The sequence below is a fragment of the Eptesicus fuscus genome, chromosome 1 (genome assembly GCF_027574615.1).
Source record: "Eptesicus fuscus isolate TK198812 chromosome 1, DD_ASM_mEF_20220401, whole genome shotgun sequence".
NCBI classification, from domain to species: domain Eukaryota; kingdom Metazoa; phylum Chordata; class Mammalia; order Chiroptera; family Vespertilionidae; genus Eptesicus; species Eptesicus fuscus.
The window spans coordinates 2,164,463-2,186,097 of record NC_072473.1 but is presented as its reverse complement, the minus strand read 5'-3'; the positions used below and the strand labels follow the sequence as shown (position 1 = coordinate 2,186,097).

The 21,635-nt window shown below is 60.7% G+C and overlaps 1 protein-coding gene across 1 annotated transcript in view; it reads left to right on the top strand.

Annotated features, from left to right (window-relative positions):
• Positions 1-610: 610 nt before the first annotated feature.
• Positions 611-21,635, top strand: part of ANOS1 (anosmin 1) — a 79,223-nt gene continuing 58,198 nt past the window's right edge. Inside the window, exon 1 of the mRNA XM_054715401.1 lies at positions 611-897. Within this exon, the coding sequence (XP_054571376.1) occupies positions 694-897 (204 nt within the window). The 5' untranslated portion in view covers positions 611-693. The remainder of the gene's footprint in view (positions 898-21,635) is intronic.

Here is a 21,635-nt window from a genome sequence, read left to right as displayed (position 1 = left end):
GAAACCACACCTGGCTGGGGGTGGCGGGGGGGGGGGGGAGAAGGACGCAGGAGGGAGGAATGAAGGGAGGAGAGAAGAAAGGGTGGGGGAGGGAGGGAGGGAGGGAGGGAGGGAGGAAGAAAGAAAACCTCACACGTGGGCACCTGGACCCTTTCCAGCGCTGGCCCAGCCCGTGCCCACTCCCTGGAAAGGGAAGCCAGACGCGCAAAGGATGGACGCAGGGTGGGGGGGGGCATGAACCCCCTTCCCAAGGCCGCAGCTCCTGCCCAGGCCCCGGCGTGTCCCCACCTGACGCTGACCTGGCTGGCGCGGCAGGACGGAGCGGGCGCGGCGGGCTGGGCAGCCTGCGTGGGAGGCCGAGCCCCCCGGAGGCGAGTGCGCGCCGGGGGGGGGGAGGGGGGGGACCCGTCACCATCGCCCTCCCTGGGCGCGCCGAGGCCAGCGGCCCTCAGACCCGCCCACCCCGGCCCCCCTGCCACTCACGCCCCTCCCAGCCAATGGCGCGGCGCCTGTCACCTCCTCCCCGCCCCCGAGGCCGCGCGGGGCGGGGCCCGGCCGGCGGGGAGCGCCGGGGCTGGAGTTGAATGATTGAACTTTGCAGCCGAGTCGCTGCGCCGCGCGGTCCCGGGCGGTGCGCACCGCAGCCCGTCCCCGGCGGAGCTGGGAGCCTCGGCCCCGCGCCCCACCGCAGCCATGGTGCCCCGGGCGCCCGGCGCGGCGCTGACCCTCTGCCTCTGGCTGGCGGCCTGCGGGCGCAGCCTGGCGGCCGGCCCGGGGGCGGCGGCGCGGCGGCTGGACGAGTCGCTGGCGGCCGGCAGCGTTCCGCGCGCCCGCTGCGCCTCCCGGTGCCTCAGCCTGCAGCTCACGCGCCTCTCCGCCTTCTTCCAGCTCTTCCAGGTACGGGGTCGCGCCGGGCCTCCCTCCGCAGCCGCGGGCGCGCGGGGGCGCATGGGTGGGGGCGCACAGGGGGGGGACGCACGGGGGAGGGCGCACGGGGGGGCGCACGGGGGGGCGCACGGGGGAGCGCACCGGGGGGGCGCACGGGTGGGGCGCACCGGAGGGGGCGCACCGGGGGGGGGGCGCACGGAGGGGTCGCGCGCCTCGGCCTCGGCGCCCAACTTCTCGCCGGCGCGGCCGGCAGCTCCGCGGTCCCACCGCGTGGACTTGCAGCCCGGGGGCTCGGACCCGCTCTCCAGCCGCCTCCCGCCGCCGAGGAGGGAAGCGAGGCTGCCGCCCGCCTCCCCAGCTCCCTGCCTCCCCCACCCCCCCACCCCCCCCGGCGCCCCGCCACGGGCGCTGCCTGGGCGGCGGGAGCGCAGCCTCGCAGATTCCGATGGTGGGTGTGTAGGGCCGGTAGGTTCCCGGGACTGCGGCGCGCGGACCCGGCGCGGGTGCGAGGCGGGGCCGGGTGCTCCGGGGGCCTCGGCGCCGTGGGCGCAGCGAGCGAGGCGGGAGGCGGGAGGCGGGAGGCGGGAGGCGCGCCCGGGACCCGCGCGACGTGCCCGGCCCCGCAGGTGCCGGCGCGCCCCGAAGCCCGAAGCCCGAAGCCCGAAGCCGTCGCACTCGGCGGGCCCCAGCCGGCGGCCCAGCCTTGGAGCCTCGGGGAGGGCGCCCCGGCCGCCTCGGGTGTCCGGAGCGCGCGTGGGGCCGGGCGCGGAGGTGTGCGCGCCCCAGCTCGGAGCCCCCGCGCTTGGCGGTCTTGTCCATGAACAGGGAAGCGCTGGAGGGGACGCGGGGCCGGAGAGGGGCGGTGTTGGGGTGCCCCCAGAAGACCCGGGGGTCCATCATGATCAGCCCATCCCCGAGGGTGGGGCGCGCGTGGGAGTGTGTGTGCGTGTGGGGGGCAGGTTCGGGGGAAGCACGCTTGGCACAGCGGCGGGACCTCCGTGGGGACCCGGGTGCAGGGTGCGGGGGCGCACGGCGGCCGCTAGGGGCTGGGCGGGGGCGCATCGCGCAGCTGCCTTCCCCCCCCCCCCCCCCCAAACCCTTCTCTCCAGCGCCCATCGCTGGCCTCGCCCCGCCCCGCCCTTCCCACCTGTTGCGGACCCAGCTCCTCGCCCCAGGGAACCCCGCGGAGGCCAGGAGACGGGCTGGGGGGGGGGGACCCTCCTTGGGGGTTTCAGATGAGCCTCTGCCCTTAAAGAAACAGGCTGGCCCCAGCCGGTGTGGCTCAGTGGATAGAGCATCGGCCTTGGGACTGAAGGGTCCCGGGTTCGATTCCGGCCAAGGGCACGTGCCCCTGGGTGGCAGCCCGATCCCCAAGCCCTGGTCGGGGGGGTGCCTGCGGGAGGCCATCCATCAATGTGTCTTTCTCTGTCTTTCCCCCTCCCTCCCACTCTCTCTCTAAAAAATCAACAATAAAATAAAAAATAAAAAGAAGAAGAAAATCCACTGGATGGGGGGGGGGGTGGAGAAGGGGGCTCCCCAGGGGCCTGGGAGTGAAGCCGGGAGGGGAGGCGATCGGAGGGTTTTAGGAGACCCAGCCAGCCAGCGCGCCAAGTGTGCGTGAGGGTGCGGGTCTGTTCCTTCTCCAAGAACCGCAACATGTAACGGTTTCCGAGACCTGGGCAGCCCCGCGGCCCCCCTTCCCCCGCCCCCCCCTGGATGCCGGGGAGGGAAGACCCAGGGCCCCCTCTCCCGCGGGGGGGCATTCCGGGAGGACTGCCTGGAGGAGGCGGTCCTTCACCCCCTGGCGCGTTTGTTCTGTTCTCCCCGGAGGAGCCGGTGGAACCAGGGCAGCGCGCCCCTCGCCCCGGGGAGTCCTGATCCCGTTTTAATGAGCCGAGCCCAGCCCAGCCCGGCGGGCGGGGCTCCGAACCCGCAAAGGACCGCGCTGGGAGGTCCCCGCACCTGCGACCCGGCCCGCTGACCCACCCCCCGGGGAGACGGCTCCACACACGCTGCTCACACATCCTCAAGCTTTGCTGCTTCCCCTTTAAAAAAACAAAACCTGGCCGGTGTGGCTCAGTGGATAGAGCATCGGCCTGCGGACCGAAGGGTCCCAGGTTCGATTCCGGTCAAGGGCATGGACCTTGGTGGCGGGCACATCCCCAGTTGGGGGCGTGCAGGAGGCAGCTGGTCGATGTTTCTCTCTCATCGATGTTTCTAACTCTCTCCCTCTCCCTTCCTCTCTGTAAAAAATCAATAAAAAATATTTAAAAAACAAAACAAAACAGTTTTATAGATTGCAGAGAGGAAGGGAGAAGGAGATAGAAGCATCTATGATGAGACAGAATCATGGACCGGCTGTCTCCTGCACGCCCCCTCCTGGGGATGGAGCCTGCAAACCCGGGCGTGTGCCCTGACCGGGAATCGAACCCTGACCTCCTGGTTCCTAGGTGGACGCTCAACCACGGAGCCACGTAGGCTGTGCTCAGGCACGACTCTTGCCCCGCGCCCTCACCCGCCTGCTGCTGGCCAAGCATGGCATTCTCTTACACAGCCTCAGGACCCCATCAGGGCCTGACCCCCCATTTCTCACACCAGGCCCTGCCCCCCTGCTTCTCCACCCAGAGCTTCAGGCGCCCAGGGGCCCGGCAGCCCCTCCCTGGGTGCGGCTGGCTGCGGGCACGATGGGCGACAGGCCAGTTCCCGTGGACTCTTGCACGCCGACGGGCCACCCGCCAAGCACAGCTGGGTGCTAGCAGCGGGCGGGGGTGTGTGTGGGGGGGTGAGGACAGCCCCCCGCTACATTCTGGGAACCTGCAGGGCGGCGTTCTCCTCCCGGGCCCTCCGTGCACCCGCGCCCAGGTCCCTGCGGGCGGCAGAAGGCGGCAGAGATTTGGGCGAGGCGTGAGCAGGGAGAGGTGGGGCGAGGACTGGGGTGCCGGGGTGCCGAGGAGCGGGGAGCCGGGAACCCTGCCTGGGCAGGCGAGTGGGCATCGTGGGATCCGAGGCTCCCGCATCCACCGGGCTTCACACACCAGACTGAGAGGGGAAGCCACTGGGAGCCTCAACCTGGGGGTGAGGGAGCCGGAGCCCCGGGCGCAGTGCCCTTCGGAGCACGGCCATGGCCCTGGGGGATGCCCACGGCCCTGGCATGGTGGGTGTTGTACATCTGGGGTGCAGAGTTCGGGGACAGGGTCAGCCCACTGGCATGGGGGTTCTGCCTGAGGCTGCCCGTCGTGTGCCAGCCCATGATGCTCACGTGGGCTCACGTGGCACTGACATGGGATCACGTGACTTGACCTGGCTCATGTGGCACCAACCGGCTCTATGCTCTTTCCTAAACTAGCTAGACCAGTGGTCGGCAAACTCATGAGTCAACAGAGCCAGATATCAACAGCACAACGATTGAAATCTCTTTGGAGAGCCACATTTTTAAACTTCAACTTCTTCTAACACCACGTCTTCAACACAGACTCGCCCAGGCCGTGGTATTTTGTGGAAGAGCCACACTCAAGGGGCCAGAGAGCCGCCTGTGGCTCGCGAGCCGCGGTTTGCCGACCACGGCCCTGGAAGATCAAAGGAGAGGGGAAAGGGGGAGATCGTGCTGAAGACAGCCCATCCCCGTTCAGGTGGCTCTCCTTCCGCTGGAGAGAGACTCCCTGTCCTGTGCAGGCTGCGGGGGGCGGGAGGGAGGTGCCGTGGAGACCACGGGTGGTGGTGGCCGCGGTCAGCTGAGCCTCGGACCTGTGGATAGGGGCATGCCTGCCGTTCGCTCCTTCCTGGCCTCTGATTCCTCAAAGGACGCTCCATAGCTTTGCCTGCCTCCCGTGGCCAAAACGCCGTGGTCCATCGACACCGTGGAATACTACGCACCCACGAAAAAGGAAAGATCTCTCACCATTCGCAACAGCAGGGAGGGACCTGGAGAGCATCATGCTGAGAGAAATAAGCCGGTCGGAGAAAGACAAGTATCCCAGGATCTCACGCGTACGTGGAATCTAATGAGCAACATCAACGGATGAACAAAAACAGACGGAGCGACACAGAAGCATCCGGAAGGCGGGGAGGTGGGTGGGTGGGAAGGGATCAAGCAGAGACCCTGTGTGTATAGATAGATGCATGACCCATGGACACAGACAGCGGGGGGCGGGTGAAGGCCTGGGGTGCGGGGCGGGGGCCGGCTGGAAGGGGTCCATGGGGGAAAAGGGGGACATACTCTGAGTGGCCAGGTCATTATGGCCACCCGACGTTTGTAGGTACATTAGCCGTACGCTGCCTCGTACGGGATACGGAAGCCGAAGGCCTGTTGGAACACCTCTGCTGCCCGCAGTCACCAAGACACAACGTCTCCAGTTCACACAGGAACACGAGGATCGGACAGTCGAGCGTTGGAAAAAAAGTCACGTGGTCCGATGAATCGCGTGTCCAGTTGCCTCATGCAGATGGCAGAGGGAGAATTTCGTGGAAGCAGTACAAAAGCATGCACCCCGCATGCATGAGTGCAACCCCTCAAGCTGGGGTGGGGGGCCGCGTTACGGTTTGGGGCGCGTTTTCCTGGCGTGATCTGGGCCCTTTAATTCGCGTGGAACAACGTCTGAATAGCACCACATACCCAAGTGTCCTTGCTGATCAAGTTCATCCCATCATGTGGATGGCGTGTCCCAGTGGAGATGGCTGCTCCCAACAAGACAATGCGCCATGCCACGGCGCTCGTATTGTGCAGGAGTGGTTTCAGGAACATGAGGGAGACTTTGCCTTGCTTAGGTGGCCCCACCATCACCAGATCTCCATCCGGTTGAGCATCTGTGGGACGGAGTTCCAAGAGCCATCAGGCAGCTGGTTCCACCACCATCCGACCTCACGGAACCGGACCGGGCCATCCATCAGGCACGGCGTCGGATCCCTCGCATCACCTTTCAGCATCTCGTGGAGTCGACGCCAAGAAGAATCGCCGCGGTACGGAAGGCAAAAGGTGGCCCCACGAAGTGTGGATGGCGTGGTCCTAATAACCTGGCCACCCGTGGGAGGGAGATTGCACAGTTTCTCTACCGGACGGAGAGCCGAGCCGGGGGAGAGGCGGGTGGGACCCTGCGGGCTGCCCCAGGGCCCCAGAAAGTTACTTCCCGGGATGGCTAGGTCTCAGGGTAGAGAGGGAGGCAGCTCCCAGCAGGAACTGGGAGCTGTTTGTTTTGGCAAAAGGCAGCTAAGCTGGTGATTAGCTCCTCCCAGGAAAAGAAAACAAACAATTAAGATATGGAGGCCCTTTGGGGGGGAGGATAGGGGGGGAGGCCCAGCTGAGCCAGGCTCAGTCTGCAGGAGCGGTTTGTGCGGAGTGCGCTCAGCCAGGACGTGGCCTCGCCTGGGAGGGTGTCTGCGGCCGGCCAGGTGTTTGGGGAGCCCCGGGGGAGGGGCGTCGGGTGTGTGTGCACTTTGCATTCGTGCCTGGGGCCTCGGCATAACTGGACGTGTTCCTGTTCGTGTTAGTAAAAACTCCCGAATTTGACCCAAACTACACACGACGCCACTCACGGCCAGTTTCTGTGTTTTTAACACAGTGCTTCTCCTTAAACCTGATTTAAAGTCGATCTTACTGTCCCCAGCCGTCCATCAAATATCCCCATAGGGCTCCCCAGCCGTCCATCAAATATCCCCACAGGGCTCCCCAGCCGTCCATCAAATACCCCCACAGGGCTCCCCAGCCGTCCATCAGATATGTCCATAGGGCTCCCCAGCCGTCCATCTGATATCCCCACAGGGCTCCCCAGCCGTCCATCAGATATCCCCATCAGACTCCCCAGCCGTCCATCACATATCCCCATAGGTCTTCCCAGCCGTCCATCAGATATCCCCATCGGGCTCCCCAGCCGTCCATCAGATATCCCCACAGGGCTCCCCACCTGTCCATCAGATATCCCCACAGGGCTCCCCACCTGTCCATCAGATACCCCCACAGGGCTCCCCAGCCGTCCATCAGATATCCCCATAGGGCTCCCCACCCGTCCATCAGATATCCCCATAGGGCTCCCCAGCCGTCCATCCGATATCCCCACACGGCTCCCCAGCCGTCCATCATATATCCCCACAGGGCCCCCCAGCCGTCCATCCGATATCCCCACAGGGCTCCCCAGCCGTCCATCAGATATCCCCATCGGGCTCCCCAGCCGTCCATCACATATCCCCATAGGTCTTCCCAGCCGTCCATCACATATCCCCACAGGGCCCCCCAGCCGTCCATCCGATATCCCCACAGGGCTCCCCAGCCGTCCATCAGATATCCCCATCGGGCTCCCCAGCCGTCCATCAGATATCCCCATCGGGCTCCCCAGCCGTCCATCATATATACCCACCGGGCTCCCCAGCCGTCCATCACATATCCTCACAGGGCTCCCCAGCCGTCCATCAGATATCCCCATAGGGCTCCCCACCCGTCCATCAGATATCCCCATAGGGCTCCCCAGCCGTCCATCCGATATCCCCACAGGGCTCCCCAGCCGTCCATCAGATATCCCCACAGGGCTCCCCACCTGTCCATCAGATATCCCCACAGGGCTCCCCACCTGTCCATCAGATACCCCCACAGGGCTCCCCAGCCGTCCATCAGATATCCCCATAGGGCTCCCCACCCGTCCATCAGATATCCCCATAGGGCTCCCCAGCCGTCCATCCGATATCCCCACACGGCTCCCCAGCCGTCCATCATATATCCCCACAGGGCCCCCCACAGCCGTCCATCCGATATCCCCACAGGGCTCCCCAGCCGTCCATCAGATATCCCCATCGGGCTCCCCAGCCGTCCATCACATATCCCCATAGGTCTTCCCAGCCGTCCATCACATATCCCCACAGGGCCCCCCAGCCGTCCATCCGATATCCCCACAGGGCTCCCCAGCCGTCCATCAGATATCCCCATCGGGCTCCCCAGCCGTCCATCAGATATCCCCATCGGGCTCCCCAGCCGTCCATCATATATACCCACCGGGCTCCCCAGCCGTCCATCACATATCCTCACAGGGCTCCCCAGCCGTCCATCAGATATCCCCATAGGGCTCCCCACCCGTCCATCAGATATCCCCATAGGGCTCCCCAGCCGTCCATCCGATATCCCCACAGGGCTCCCCAGCCGTCCATCAGATATCCCCACAGGGCTCCCCAGCCGTCCATCAGATATCCCCATAGGGCTCCCCAGCCGTCCATCACATATCCCCATACGGCTCCCCAGCCGTCCATCAGATATCCCCACAGGGCTCCCCGGCCGTCCATCAGATATCCCCACAGGGCTCCCCAGCCGTCCATCAGATATCCCCACAGGGCTCCCCAGCCGTCCATCAGATATCCCCACAGGGCTCCCCAGCCGTCCATCAGATATCCCCACAGGGCTCCCCAGCCGTCCATCAGATATCCACACAGGGCTCCATAGCCGTCCATCAGATATCCCCACAGGGCTCCCCAGCCGTCCATCAGATATCCCCATAGGGCTCCCCAGCCGTCCATCAGATATCCCCATAGGGCTCCCCAGCCGTCCATCAGATATCCCCACAGGGCTCCCCAGCCGTCCATCAGATATCCCCACAGGGCTCCCCAGCCGTCCATCAGATATCCCCATAGGGCTCCCCAGCCGTCCATCAGATATCCCCATAGGGCTCCCCGGCCGTCCATCAGATATCCCCATAGGTCTCCCCAGCCGTCCATCAGATATCCCCATAGGTCTCCCCAGCCGTCCATCAGATATCCCCATAGGACTCCCCAGCCGTCCATCAGATATCCCCACAGGGCTCCCCAGCCGTCCATCAGATATCCCCATCGGGCTCCCCAGCCGTCCATCAGATATCCCCATAGGGCTCCCCAGCCGTCCATCAGATATCCCCACAGGGCTCCCCAGCCGTCCATCAGATATCCCCACAGGGCTCCCCAGCCATCCATCAGATATCCCCATAGGACTCCCCAGCCGTCCATCAGATATTCCCATAGGACTCCCCAGCCGTCCATCAGATATCCCCACAGGGCTCCCCAGCCGTCCATCAGATATCCCCACAGGGCTCCCCGGCCGTCCATCAGATATCCCCACACGGCTCCCCAGCCGTCCATCAGATATCCCCATAGGGCTCCCCAGCCGTCCATCAGATATCCCCACAGGGCTCCCCAGCCGTCCATCAGATATCCCCACAGGGCACCCCAGCCGTCCATCAGATATCCCCATTGGGCTCCCCAGCCGTCCATCAGATATCCCCATTGGGCTCCCCAGCCGTCCATCAGATATCCCCACAGGGCTCCCCAGCCATCCATCAGATATCCCCACAGGGCTCCCCAGCCGTCCATCAGATATCTCCATCGGGCTCCCCAGCCGTCCATCAGATATCCCCACAGGGCTCCCCAGCCGTCCATCAGATATCCCCACAGGGCTCCCCAGCCGTCCATCAGATATCCCCACAGGGCTCCCCAGCCGTCCATCAGATATCCCCACAGGGCTCCCCAGCCGTCCATCCGATATCCCCACAGGGCTCCCCAGCCGTCCATCAGATATCCCCACCGGGCTCCCCAGCCGTCCATCAAATACCCCACAGGGCTCCCCAGCCGTCCATCCGATATCCCCACAGGGCTCCCCAGCCGTCCATCAGATATCCCCATAGGTCTCCCCAGCCATCCATCAGATATCCCCACAGGGCTCCCCAGCCGTCCATCAAATACCCCACAGGGCTCCCCAGCCGTCCATCAAATACCCCATAGGGCTCCCCAGCCGTCCATCAGATATCCCCACAGGGCTCCCCAGCCGTCCATCAGATATCCCCACAGGGCTCCCCAGCCGTCCATCAAATACCCCACAGGGCTCCCCAGCCGTCCATCAAATACCCCACAGGGCTCCCCAGCCGTCCATCAGATATCCCCACAGGACTCCCCAGCCGTCCATCCGATAACCCACAGGGCTCCCCAGCCGTCCATCAGATATCCCCACAGGGCTCCCCAGCCGTCCATCAGATATCCCCAACGGGCTCCCCAGCCGTCCATCATATATCCCCACAGGGCTCCCCAGCCGTCCATCCGATATCCCCACAGGGCTCCCCAGCCGTCCATCAGATATCCCCACAGGGCTCCCCCGCCGTCCATCAGATATCCCCACAGGGCTCCCCAGCCGTCCATCAGATATCCCCAGAGGGCTCCCCAGCCGTCCATCAGATATCCCCACAGGCCTCCCCAGCCGTCCATCAGATATCCCCACAGGGCTCCCCAGCCGTCCATCACATATCCCCATCGGGCTCCCCAGCCGTCCATCAGATATCCCCACAGGACTCCCCAGCCGTCCATCAGATATCCCCACAGGGCTCCCCAGCCGTCCATCAGATATCCCCACAGGGCTCCCCAGCCGTCCATCAGATATCCCCACAGGGCTCCCCAGCCGTCCATCAGATATCCCCACAGGGCTCCCCAGCCGTCCATCAGATATCCCCACAGGGCTCCCCAGCCGTCCATCAGATATCCCCATCGGGCTCCCCAGCCGTCCATCATATATCCCCATCGGGCTCCCCAGCCGTCCATCAGATATCCCCACAGGGCTCCCCAGCCGTCCATCAGATATCCCCATAGGGCTCCCCAGCCGTCCATCAGATATCCCCACAGGGCTCCCCAGCCCAGGCCCGTGTCCGGCCGCCACGTCTTCGGGGTGAAGGGATGTGACGAGGATTCTTGAGGTTCCCGTTCTCTGCACCGTCGTCTTAGGAGGAAGTGGGGTTCCCTTGGATTCGCTGAGACGGTGGAGACAGGTCCAGGCAGGGTCCCCCGCAGCCAGATGTGGTGACCTCTGGCCCTGGCCCCCACGTGGCCGCTGATGGCTTGCAGATGCCGCCTCTCCGTCGGGATGGAGCTTTGCTCCCGGGATGCGTGGCGTCCTGGGTGAGGGCCGCTCAGGGGCAGGGTCGCTGCCGAGGGCAGAGGGCGGCCAGCTCGCCGGTCAGCTCCACGCCCCTGACCATGGCTTGGGACCGGCTCAGGCAGGGCTGTGGCTGAGGCTCACCCCTGTCAGCTCCCCGCCTCCTCTCCTGCCCTCCCCCATCCCCGAGCTGCACCCCCTACATCACACGCAGATGCCCTTCCGTGGGGGAAACGCACCCGGCCGCCTGCCCTCAGAGGCACCTGATGGGGTCCCCGTGTGTGTGCTTGGGGTCAGGCGGCTGCTGCTGCAGAGCCGGCTCGCTCGGGCACATGCAGAGACCAGCAGGACTCACACCCCGGGCTCCCACCCCTCAGTGGGGCTTCCCTCACTGACCCTTCAAACAAAATCCCCAGCGTGAGCAGAGACTGTACCCCGTCCTACAGCAGGGCGGGGCCCCCCCCCCCCCCCCCCCCCGCCAAGGGCCGTTCGATATTTATTACAGCGTTCTCGGGCCACACAAAATCATCAACTCCCTCTCCTCGTCCTCCTTCCTCCTCCTCCTCCTCCTCTTCCTCCTCCTCCTCCTCCACCTCGTCCTCCTTCTTCCTCCTCCTCCTCCTCCTCCTCCTCCTCCTCCTCCCCCACACACCCCAACCAGGGCTTGGGATGGAGCCTGCAACCCAGGTACATGCCCTGGACTAGGAATCGAACCGGCGACCCTTCGGTCCATAGGCAGACACGCTCACCACGGACCGGCACCTGCTAGGACGACTCTCCCTTCAGATGTGTACCGTCCCGTCAACTCAGCGGCGCGAGTTCCTGGCGAGCGCTTTCTCCCCTTCACGAACTGACGGGGTGCAGGCTCCCCACCTTCCCGTGTGCCTCACAGAGTGGGCCCGTGCAGGAATCACCGGGAAGGCGGGCCTCCTGGACGCCAGAGGGGACGAGGGTGTCTTCGGGGAACGGCAGTCCTTGAACCTTGACCTCCTCCTTGGCTCCCGCGGCCGCTGACTGTGGCGTGTGTGTGTGGGGTACAGAAGCATACCCGTGCTTGTACATTTCTGCCGGAAGCCAGTTCCAGCATGTCATCATTACAAGAGTTTCATCGAAAGGTCGATGCAACTTGGGGGCTCACCAAGGGCCGAGTCACGTACGTAATCACCTGTTGGAATGGCTGAGAGGCACTTCCCCCAAACCCGAATAGGATGACAGTTTGCTGCCAGACAGCTCAGGGCATCTCAATCTGCATGTGATCGCCTCCTGCTGGCCAAACACCTGAACAGCCGAATGCTAATCCCCAATCTGACGATGCCTCTGTAAACCCTACCCTTTGACGTGTATTATCTCCGCCTTGCCTTAGGACAGATTGTGTTAATAAAAAGCAAGGGGTCCTGAGACAAGGGGTAGTCTTTAGCTCCTTTAGCTGAAGCTCCTCTGACCCCCAATGCCTTTCAAAACTATCTTTCGTCTCTGGACTCTTATTGAATCTACGCACAGCCTTGCTCCAGATTCCTGAACCCTTTGTAAGGCTGGAACAAGGAACCCCGGCAGTTTCCTAACCTTGTGTTTGGGTTTGGGAGTGTATGTGTGTGTGTGTGTGTGTGTATGTCCGCGCATGCGTGTGAGTGTGTGTTTACATGTCACGATTCTTCCGGCGTCTCCGAGCGATGGAAACGTTGGGTGATTCTGAGAAAAGGAGAGTTTAGACAGTTCTCAAGGCTGCACTCAGAGAGAGGAATGGGGATCCTTAATCCCACAAGTGCTAACCTCGACCCTCAGGCGGATCTGAGAACGGACACCCCACCGAGATGGAAAGAAAAGCTAACGGCCGCTCTTAACTCACATCCTGCTTATCCGTTTGTTTCCTGTCGCAGCTTTTGTCATTTGATAGGCTGCGTTTTGCCCTCCAAGTGATTACCACGCCGCCCACGTGGGGAATAGTATTCCGTTACAGTGGCCTAGAAAAAATGTAATTTTTCCTATCACCTTTTTTTCTTGGAAAGCTAAGGCGCATACATTGTCACCACTAAAAAAGGCACACAGCTGGCCAGTGTGGCTCCATGGTTGAGTGTCGACCTAGGAACCAGGCGGCCAGGGTTCGGTTCCCGGTCAAGGGCACACGCATGGGTTGCAGGCTCGATCCCCACTAGGGGGCGTGCAGGAGGCAGCCGGTCCATGATTCTCTCTCCTCATTGGTGTTTCTCTCTCTCCCTTTCCCTCTCCCTCTCCCTTCCTCTCTCTGAAATCAATAAAAACACATCTACACGAATAAAAGAGTAAGATGCAAATTGACCATACCTTCGCGACACCCACCAGCCAATCAGGAGTGAGTATGCAAATGAACCCAACAAAGATGGCGGGTTAATTTGCATGACCAGGCGCCGAGCGACCATGGCGATGATGCAGGCGTTCCGCACCGCCCCAGCCGCTCCGGGCCTCTGGGCAGCGTGGGAAGGCGGGAACGCGGCTCCGGGCCAGAGCGAAGGCGGTGCCTGCACCCAGGGGGAGGAAGGCCCATTCTTGCACGAATCTTCGTGCACCGGGCCTCTAGTTAAAAAATAAAATAAGTCACACAACATCTGGGGATCGCAGTCTTTGCTCTAGGGACGTGCCCTTTCCGAATTGGTGTGCACAGGGTGAGGGGATGTGGGGGCCGGGCAGGGGGGTCTTGGGGCGGTGGGGGCCCCACTTTGCAGAGTACACGATTTTCTAACAACTTGGCTGCACACCTGAAGCCAACACAGAATAATATTGACGGTAAGCTGCAATAGGAAAATTTTATTTACAAATTTTTTATTTTTTAAATATATTCTATTGATTTTTTACAGACAGGAAGGGAGAGGGATAGAGAGTTAGAAACATCAATCAGCTGCCTCCTGCACGGCCCCTCCTGGGTATGTGCCCGCAACCAAGGTACATGCCCTGGACCGGAATCGAACCTGGGACCCCTGAGTTGGCAGGCTGATGCTCTATCCACTGAGCCACACCGGTTAGGGCTGCAATAGGAAAATTTCTTAAAAAGCAAGTTTCTCTCCCTGTCATACCCAGCGATTGAACCTTGCTACCATTTTAAATCCCATGGCTAATCTACACTGATAAAAGAGAAATATGCAAACTGACCGTGCATCGGTGAGGCCCACCAGCCAATCAGTCGTGAGTATGCAAATTAACCCAACAAAGATGGCGGGTTAATTTGCATATGCAGGCGCAGAGCGGCCGGGTGGTGGGGCAGGATGCCTGCTATGAGAAGGAGGGTGGAGGGTGGAGGGAGCTACAGGAGAGGCGCTCCGGCTGGGAGCGAATCCTGGGGAAAAAAGGCCTATTCTTGCGCGAATCTTCATGCACCGGGCCTCTAGTGTGTTACAATTGAGAGAGACCGCCCTTCCTGGACTGAAGCACGGGTCTCAACCCCCTCCTGCCTCTGCGAGCCTCTGGCCCAGGAAGCAGCAGCACGTTTTAAAAAATATAGTTGTATTGATTTCAGGGAGGAAGGGAGACGGGGAGGGAGATAGAAACATCCACGATGAGAGAGACTCATCCGTCGGCCTCCTGCACGCCCCCTACTCCTTCCTCCTTCACCTCCTCTTCCTTCTCCTCGTCCTCCTCCTCCTTCTTCTCCTCCTCCTCTTCCTCCTCATCCTCCTCCTCCCTCTCCTTCTTGATTTCCTCCTCCTCCTCCCACCCCCCCCCCCAACCAGGCTTGGGATCGAGCCTGCAACCCAGGCACATGCCCTTGACTAGGAATCGAACCCGTGGCCCTTCGGGTTTGAGCCCCTGCATCCGGGGCATGTCCCCCGGACTGGGAATCAAACCATGACCTCCTGGTTCGTACGTGGACGCTCAACCCCTGAGCCAGGCCGGCTGGGCTGTTGCACGCTTTCTATACGGCGGGTCACACTGCGGCCCGGAGAGAAGATGGAGCAAGACCTGCAAACCCAAAAACCCGGGTATCGCTTGTGCCCCACGACCAGCGTCCCGTGCGCCGCGCACGAGGGACCCACCGTGCGGCGGGGAGCCGCCCACCGCCAGTCGGACGGACATCTGGTCGACCCACTCCTGCTCCGGCGTCTGCCCCACGGACGCACGGACGGACGGACGGCTCCCACGGAGACTGAGCCCCAGGCCGCGTCCGGCCATCCGCGAGGGGCTGCCTTCCGGGGCTGAGCTGAGAGGACAAGGCCAAGTGTATGCCGAGGGGAGGAGGAGTGGCTGCCATCAGGAAAAGGGGGGGAAGGAAGTCGGAGGCGGTTGCCCTGACAACGCGGAGGCAACCACCATCCCTTTCAGTTTCTCCAGCAGCCGGGAAGGGCGGCGATGCCCCCATTAAAACCGTCATTGTCTGCGTCCCATTCTCTCCCCGCCGCGTTGTGGGCTGCTTCGGCCTTTTAGAGTGAGAACTTGGCCTCCACGGTCTCAGCTGTCAACCCCGACGGTCCTTCCTCGCTCCTGAGGCAGGGGTAGGCCTCCGCCGACGTTGGGGGGACGGGCCCACACGCCCACAAATACAAACGCCTCCTCTGTCCCCGTGTCTCGCCCCCGTCTCCCTCCCTCCCTCCCTGCCCCGTCCCCGGCCCTCCCTCCCGCTCCCCTCTCTTTGCATTTGGACTCTGGCCGGCCGTGTCATCTCAAAGGCCAGTCTCACGGGCTGATGACTCCGGAGAGGGCCCTCACGCCGGGGAAGTCCTTTTCCCACGGGGCCGGGACCCGAGAGAGAGTAGGGAATGCCCCCTCCGCGGTGGCGTCCGCATTTCTGTGTCCGGAATCAGGAGACGAAGTCCTCGCAGCTGCAGGGGAAGGAGGGAGGAACGCCGGGCAGGATGGTTTCACGGGCCAAGCGCCCCCTGGACCATGGACACGCGTGGTTAGAGGGGGGCGCTGCACGGGAACACAGATCTGTCTGCACGTTCATCTTCCTGTTGTTCGGGAGGCATGACCTTGTGTAATACACATACACTAGGTTCGTGCAAAAATAGGACTTCCTTCCCCTGTAGCTCCCTCCAGCCCCCGCCCTCCCCCTCATCGCAGGCATCCTGCCCCGCCCGGCCGCTCTGCGCCTGCGTATGCAAATCAAGCAGCCATCTTTGTTGGGTTGATTTGCATACGCACGCCTGATTGGTTGATGGGTGTCACGGATGTATGGCCAATTTGCATAGTTCTCTTTTATTCGTGTAGATGGATTTCAGAGAGGAAGGGAGAGGGAGAGATGGAAACATCACCAGAGATTCCTGGACCGGCTGCCTCCCGCACGCCCCCCCCCCCCCCTACTGGCGATCGAGCCTGCAACCCGGGCATGTGCCCTTGACCGGGAATCGAACGGTGACCTCCTGGTTCCTAGGTCGACACTCAACGGAGCCACACTGATCAGGCTTGTGTGATATATTTAACGTGTTTTTATGTGCCCTGTGGGGTGCGTCGCAGTGCCTCTGGTCCCAGCCTCTGGATGCCAAGAGCGTCCCTGCCACCCCCGGGAGTGAAACAGACGGGGTCGTGGGTGCCGGGGGGGGGCCAGATCGCCCCTGGCCTGCTTCTCTCTCATTCTGCTTTACATCTCTCTCTCGACCGGGCTGTCTCGAGTTCAGTGTTGGCATTTAGATGCGTTTACCTCCATCTGAGCACCACGCAGATGTCTATACTAATGGAAGGGTCATATGCTAATTAGACCGGGAGACCTTCCGGACGTCCTTCCAGACAAAGCCATGGTGGCGGGGCCGAGGCAGAGGCAGTTAGGGGCGATCAGGCCGGCAGGGGAGGGCAGATGGGGGCGTGCAGGCCGGCAGTGGGGGGCAGTTGGGGGTGATCAGGCCAGGGGGGCAGTTGGGGGTGAGCAGACCGGCAGGGGGGGAAGTTGGGGGCAATCAGGCTGGCGGGGGGGCATTTGGGGGTGATCAGGCTGGCAGGGGGGGCATTTGGGGGTGAGCAGGCCAACAGGGGAGGTACTTGGGGGCGATCAGGCCAGCAAGGGGGGCAGTTGGGGGTGAGAAGGCTGGCGGGGGGGGGCAGTTGGGGGTGAGCAGGCTGGCAGGGAGGGCTGGGGGTGAGCAGGCCAGGGGGGGGCAGTTGGGGGTGAGAGCAGGCTGGCGGGGGGGCCAGTTAGGGGCGATCAGGCAGGCAGGTGAGCGGTTAGGAGCCAGCGGTCCTGGATTGCGAGAGGGATGTCCGACTGCCGGTTTAGGCCCGATCCCTGTGGTTTTGGGCCTAAACCGGCAGTCGGACATCCCCTGAGGGGTCCCAGATTGGAGAGGGTGCAGGCCAGGCTGAGGGACACCCTCCCCCCCCACCTCCCCCCCTGTGCACGAATTTCGTGCACCGGGCCTCTCGTAGATACATAAAAGCTTAAGCGACTGAATGACCGGTCGCTGTGACGTGCACTGGCCACCGGGGGGCAGACGCTCAATGCAGGAGCTGCCCCCTGGTGGTCAGTGCGCCCCCACAGCCAACCTCCCGCAGGCCCTCTCCCCGGCCAACCTCCTGTGGCCCCGATCAGCCCCGATCGCCGGCCAGGCCGAGGGACCCCACCCATGCACAGATTTGTGCACTGGGCCTCTAGTATTTAGATATGTATACATCCATCTAAATACCATATCTATCTATCTATCTATCATCTATCTATCTATCTATCTGGGCCTCTAGTATTTAGATATGTATACATATCTATCTATCTATCTATCTATCTATCTATCTATCTATCTATCTATCTTATCTATCTGGGCCTCTAGTATTTAGATATGTATACATCCATCTAAATACCATACCTATCTATCTATCTATCTATCTATCTATCTACTATCTATCTATCTATCTATCTATCTATCTATCTATCTACTATCTATCTATCTATCTATCTATCTGGGCCTCTAGTATTTAGATATGTATACATATCTATCTATCTATCTATCTATCTATCTATCTATCTACTATCTATCTATCTATCTATCTATCTATCTATCTATCTATCTATCTATCTATCTATCTATCTGGGCCTCTAGTATTTAGATATGTATACATATCTATCTATCTATCTATCTATCTATCTATCTATCTACCTACCTACCTACCTACCTACCTACCTACCTACCTATGACTCTTATTACATAGTCAGATTATTCTTTGAAAGAATAAACTCCAATATACCCACCAATCAGAGAGGAAGGGAGAGGGAGAGAGAGAGAGAGACATCCATGAGGAGAGAGAGAATCATGGACCGGCCGCCTCTCGCACGCCCCCGACTGGGGATCGAGCCTGCAACCCAGGCAGGTGCCCTTGACCAGGCATCGAACCCTGACCTGCTGGTTCCTAGGTCGACGCTCCACCCCTGAGCCCCGCCGGCCGGGCCCGCCTCTCTGTCTGCAGCCGACTCAGAAGGCACGTCGGGGGGCGGGTGGGGCGGGGGTGGTCTGTGTGTGTGGTCACATAGAAACGCTGTGTTTTTCCCCCCCCCGAGCGGACGATGGTAGAATCCTTCATGCTGCCTTTTTTCCTGTAAATGTCGCCTGGGGTTGGGTTTGCTTTTTGCTTTCATGGATTGGGTGTATCAGTCCTGACACCCTCGTCCCCCAGAACATCTCTGAGGAGGCGGGATGTCTGGTCGAAGCCTGCAGCCCCAGATCGCGTGCGGGCAAGGAGGCCAGACGGCCAGGTCCTCCTGGTCTGCTTGGCCGTGTCCCATCCCTGGCCTCCCGCACGCCGCCGTCCGCTCAGGGCTCTGCAGGGAACACGGTGTCCGTGGCGTGGCCTGTCCCCGGCCCGGGGGCGTCTCTCTCTCTCCCCTGTCACCTTCCATTCATCATGTGTCCCCCAGCGGCCGCTCGTCAAGACACGCTCCCACGTGAAGGTCACGTGAAGGTCACGTGGAGCCGTGTGGGTGTGATGGATGGTCCCGCACTCCCCAACGGACATCCCATCCATCAGCGCCAGGAGGAGGCACGCGTCGCCGGGAAACGGCGGGACGGAAATCCTCACGCAGTCGGGGCCACGAAAATGGGGAAATCGGGTGTTTCTAGCTGTTCTTTCACCTGCTCACACCCCACCCCCTCATGCACGTGAAACGCAGCTCGACTAACCCTGGACTCTGCAGCCTCAATGGGTCTAACAAGGTGGCAGATTTCGCTCTCACGTTAGCAAAGCGTTTATGGGGTGTGTCCCAGGATGCGTTGCCAAAACCTTCGGTACAGCCTGACCAGCGTGGCTCGGGGGTGGAGCCTCGACCTGTGAACCAGGAGGTCAGGGTTCGATTCCCGGTCAGGGCACAGGCCCGGGTTGCAGGCTCCATCCCCAGTAGGGGGCGTGCAGGAGGCAGCCGATCAATCCATGATTCTCTCTCATCATTGATGTTTCTCTCTCTCTCTCTCTCTCTCTCCCTTCCTCTCTGACATCAATAAAAATATATTAAAAAAAAATACTCTCAGCCCGGCCAGTGTGGCTCAGTGGTGGAGCCTTGACCTATGAACCAGGAGGTCAGGGTTCGATTCCCGGTCAAGGGCACAGGCCCAGGTTGCAGGCTCCATCCCCAGTAGGGGGCGTGCAGGAGGCAGCCGATCCATGATTCTCTCTCCTCATGGATGTTTCTCTCTCTCTCTCTCCCTCTCCCTTCCTCTCTGAAATCAATAAAAATATATTTAAAAAAAATACTCTGAGCCCGGCCAGCGTGGCTCAGGGGTGGAGCGCCGACCTAGGAACCAGGAGGTCAGGGTTCGATTCCGGGTCAGGGCAGGAATGTCAGCGAGGCCCCCCGGGGGGGGGGGGGCTCCGTGTCCCTCCGTCGCATGTTAGGAAACCGAGTCATATCTGGCCTTCCTTCCGATCCTCTGGACGGCGTGCGTGTCTCCTTGGGTGTCGGCCTTTCTCCAAGGGGACAATTTGCATATTAGGCTTTTATATATATAGATGGATTTATTTTTATTGATTTCAGAGTGGAAGAGAGAGAGAGGGAGAGAGAGAGAGAGAAACATCCATGAGGAGAGAGAATCACGGACCGGCTGCCTCCTGCACGCCCCCTCCTGGGGATGGAGCCCGCAACCCGGGCATGTGCTCTTGACCCGGAATCGAACCCTGACCTCCTGGTTCCTAGGTCGACGCTCCACCTTCCGCCCTGGATTGGAGAGGTTTGCTAGGAACCCGGGGGTGGAAATGCCAGTACATCCGGGTCCCGTGCCCCGGGGACACTCTGCCCCCCTCTCCTTGGGGACCCCCGTGTGTTCGAAGACAATGACATGTCGTCAGTGCGTTCCGCGCGTCTTGATTTCGGCGGGGAGGTGGATCCAATGGCCCTCGCCGCTCTCCTCTGACGGGTAATTACATGGTGTCATCGACTCAGAATGCCACGGTTTGCAAACCTCTCCCGGGGGGGTTTGGGATCACGCCCGGCCGGCGTGGCTCAGGGGTTGAGCATCGACCTAGGAACCAGGAGGTCAGGGTTCGATTCCCGGGCAAGGGCACATGCCTGGGTTGTGGGCTCGATTCCCCAGCGGGGGGCATGCAGGAGGCAGCCGGTCCATGATTCCCTCTCATCATGCATGTTTCTCTCTCTCTCCCACTCCCTTCCTCTCTCTGAAATCAATCAAAACATATTAAAAAAAAAAAATAGATCAGTGGAAAACAGATCTTCGCGTGAGGATTTAAAAAACAGCTTTTTTTCCCCAAACATAATGGTTTATTTTGAAGCAGAATATACTACTAGACAAGCCAATAATTTAGTTTAACTAGAAATTATAATCACAATTGACTAAATGGAAATGCCCTATTGAAATCATGATTGATTATACAGTTTAAGCAACCTTTCCCTAAACCAGTGTAGTGATTAATTCTTGACACCGCATTCGGTGATGAAGACACACTTCAGACAGTCTTCATGGAACACAGTCATTCCACAAAGCCGATTACGCATTCCATAACGTAAACTGCGTTTTAATCGCTCCTGCTGATGGCTTACGCGTAGGAACAGTTTTTGTCGTCCGCCTTCCCAGGCCGGACGGACGAGGTGGAACGGCCCCAGGGAGCTAAGCGACCGCCTGAACGCAGTCCCAGCGGCTGGCCGTCTGCCTTGGTTTTTGCTAACATTCCCCCCCCCACCCCCCGGGTTACTTCTCCATTTCGTTCATTTATAAAACACACATCCACGGAGACAAAATAGCAACGGCAACAATGAGGGAAAGGAAAGACCTGAGGCCACGCCTAAATATCGCTCCTCACTCAGGGTTACAGTCAACAGTGGCGGGATGTGAATTGCTACATTGTATCTTCCCAGACAACGCCATGCGAATTGGCTACATTGTATCTTCCCAGACAACGCCATGCGAATTGGCTACATTGTATCTTCCCAGACAACGCCATGCGAATTGGCTACATTGTATCTTTCCAGACAACGACAGGCGAACTGGCTACATTGTATCTTTCCAGACAATGCCATGCGAATTGGCTACATTGTATCTTTCCAGACAACGCCATGCGAATTGGCTACATTGTATCTTCCCAGACAACGCCATGCGAATTGGCTACATTGTATCTTTCCAGACAACGCCATGCGAATTGGCTACATTGTATCTTCCCAGACAACGCCATGCGAATTGGCTACATTGTATCTTCCCAGACAACGCCATGCGAACTGGCTACATTGTATCTTCCCAGACAACGCCACGCGAACTGGCTACATTGTATCTTCCCAGACAACGCCATGCGAACTGGCTACATTGTATCTTCCCAGACAACGCCACGCGAACTGGCTACATTGTATCTTTCCAGACAACGCCATGCGAATTGGCTACATTGTATCTTTCCAGACAACGCCACGCGAACTGGCTACATTGTATCTTTCCAGACAACGCCATGCAAATGGCTACATTGTATCTTTCCAGAAAGTGACATGCAAATTGGCTACATTGTATCT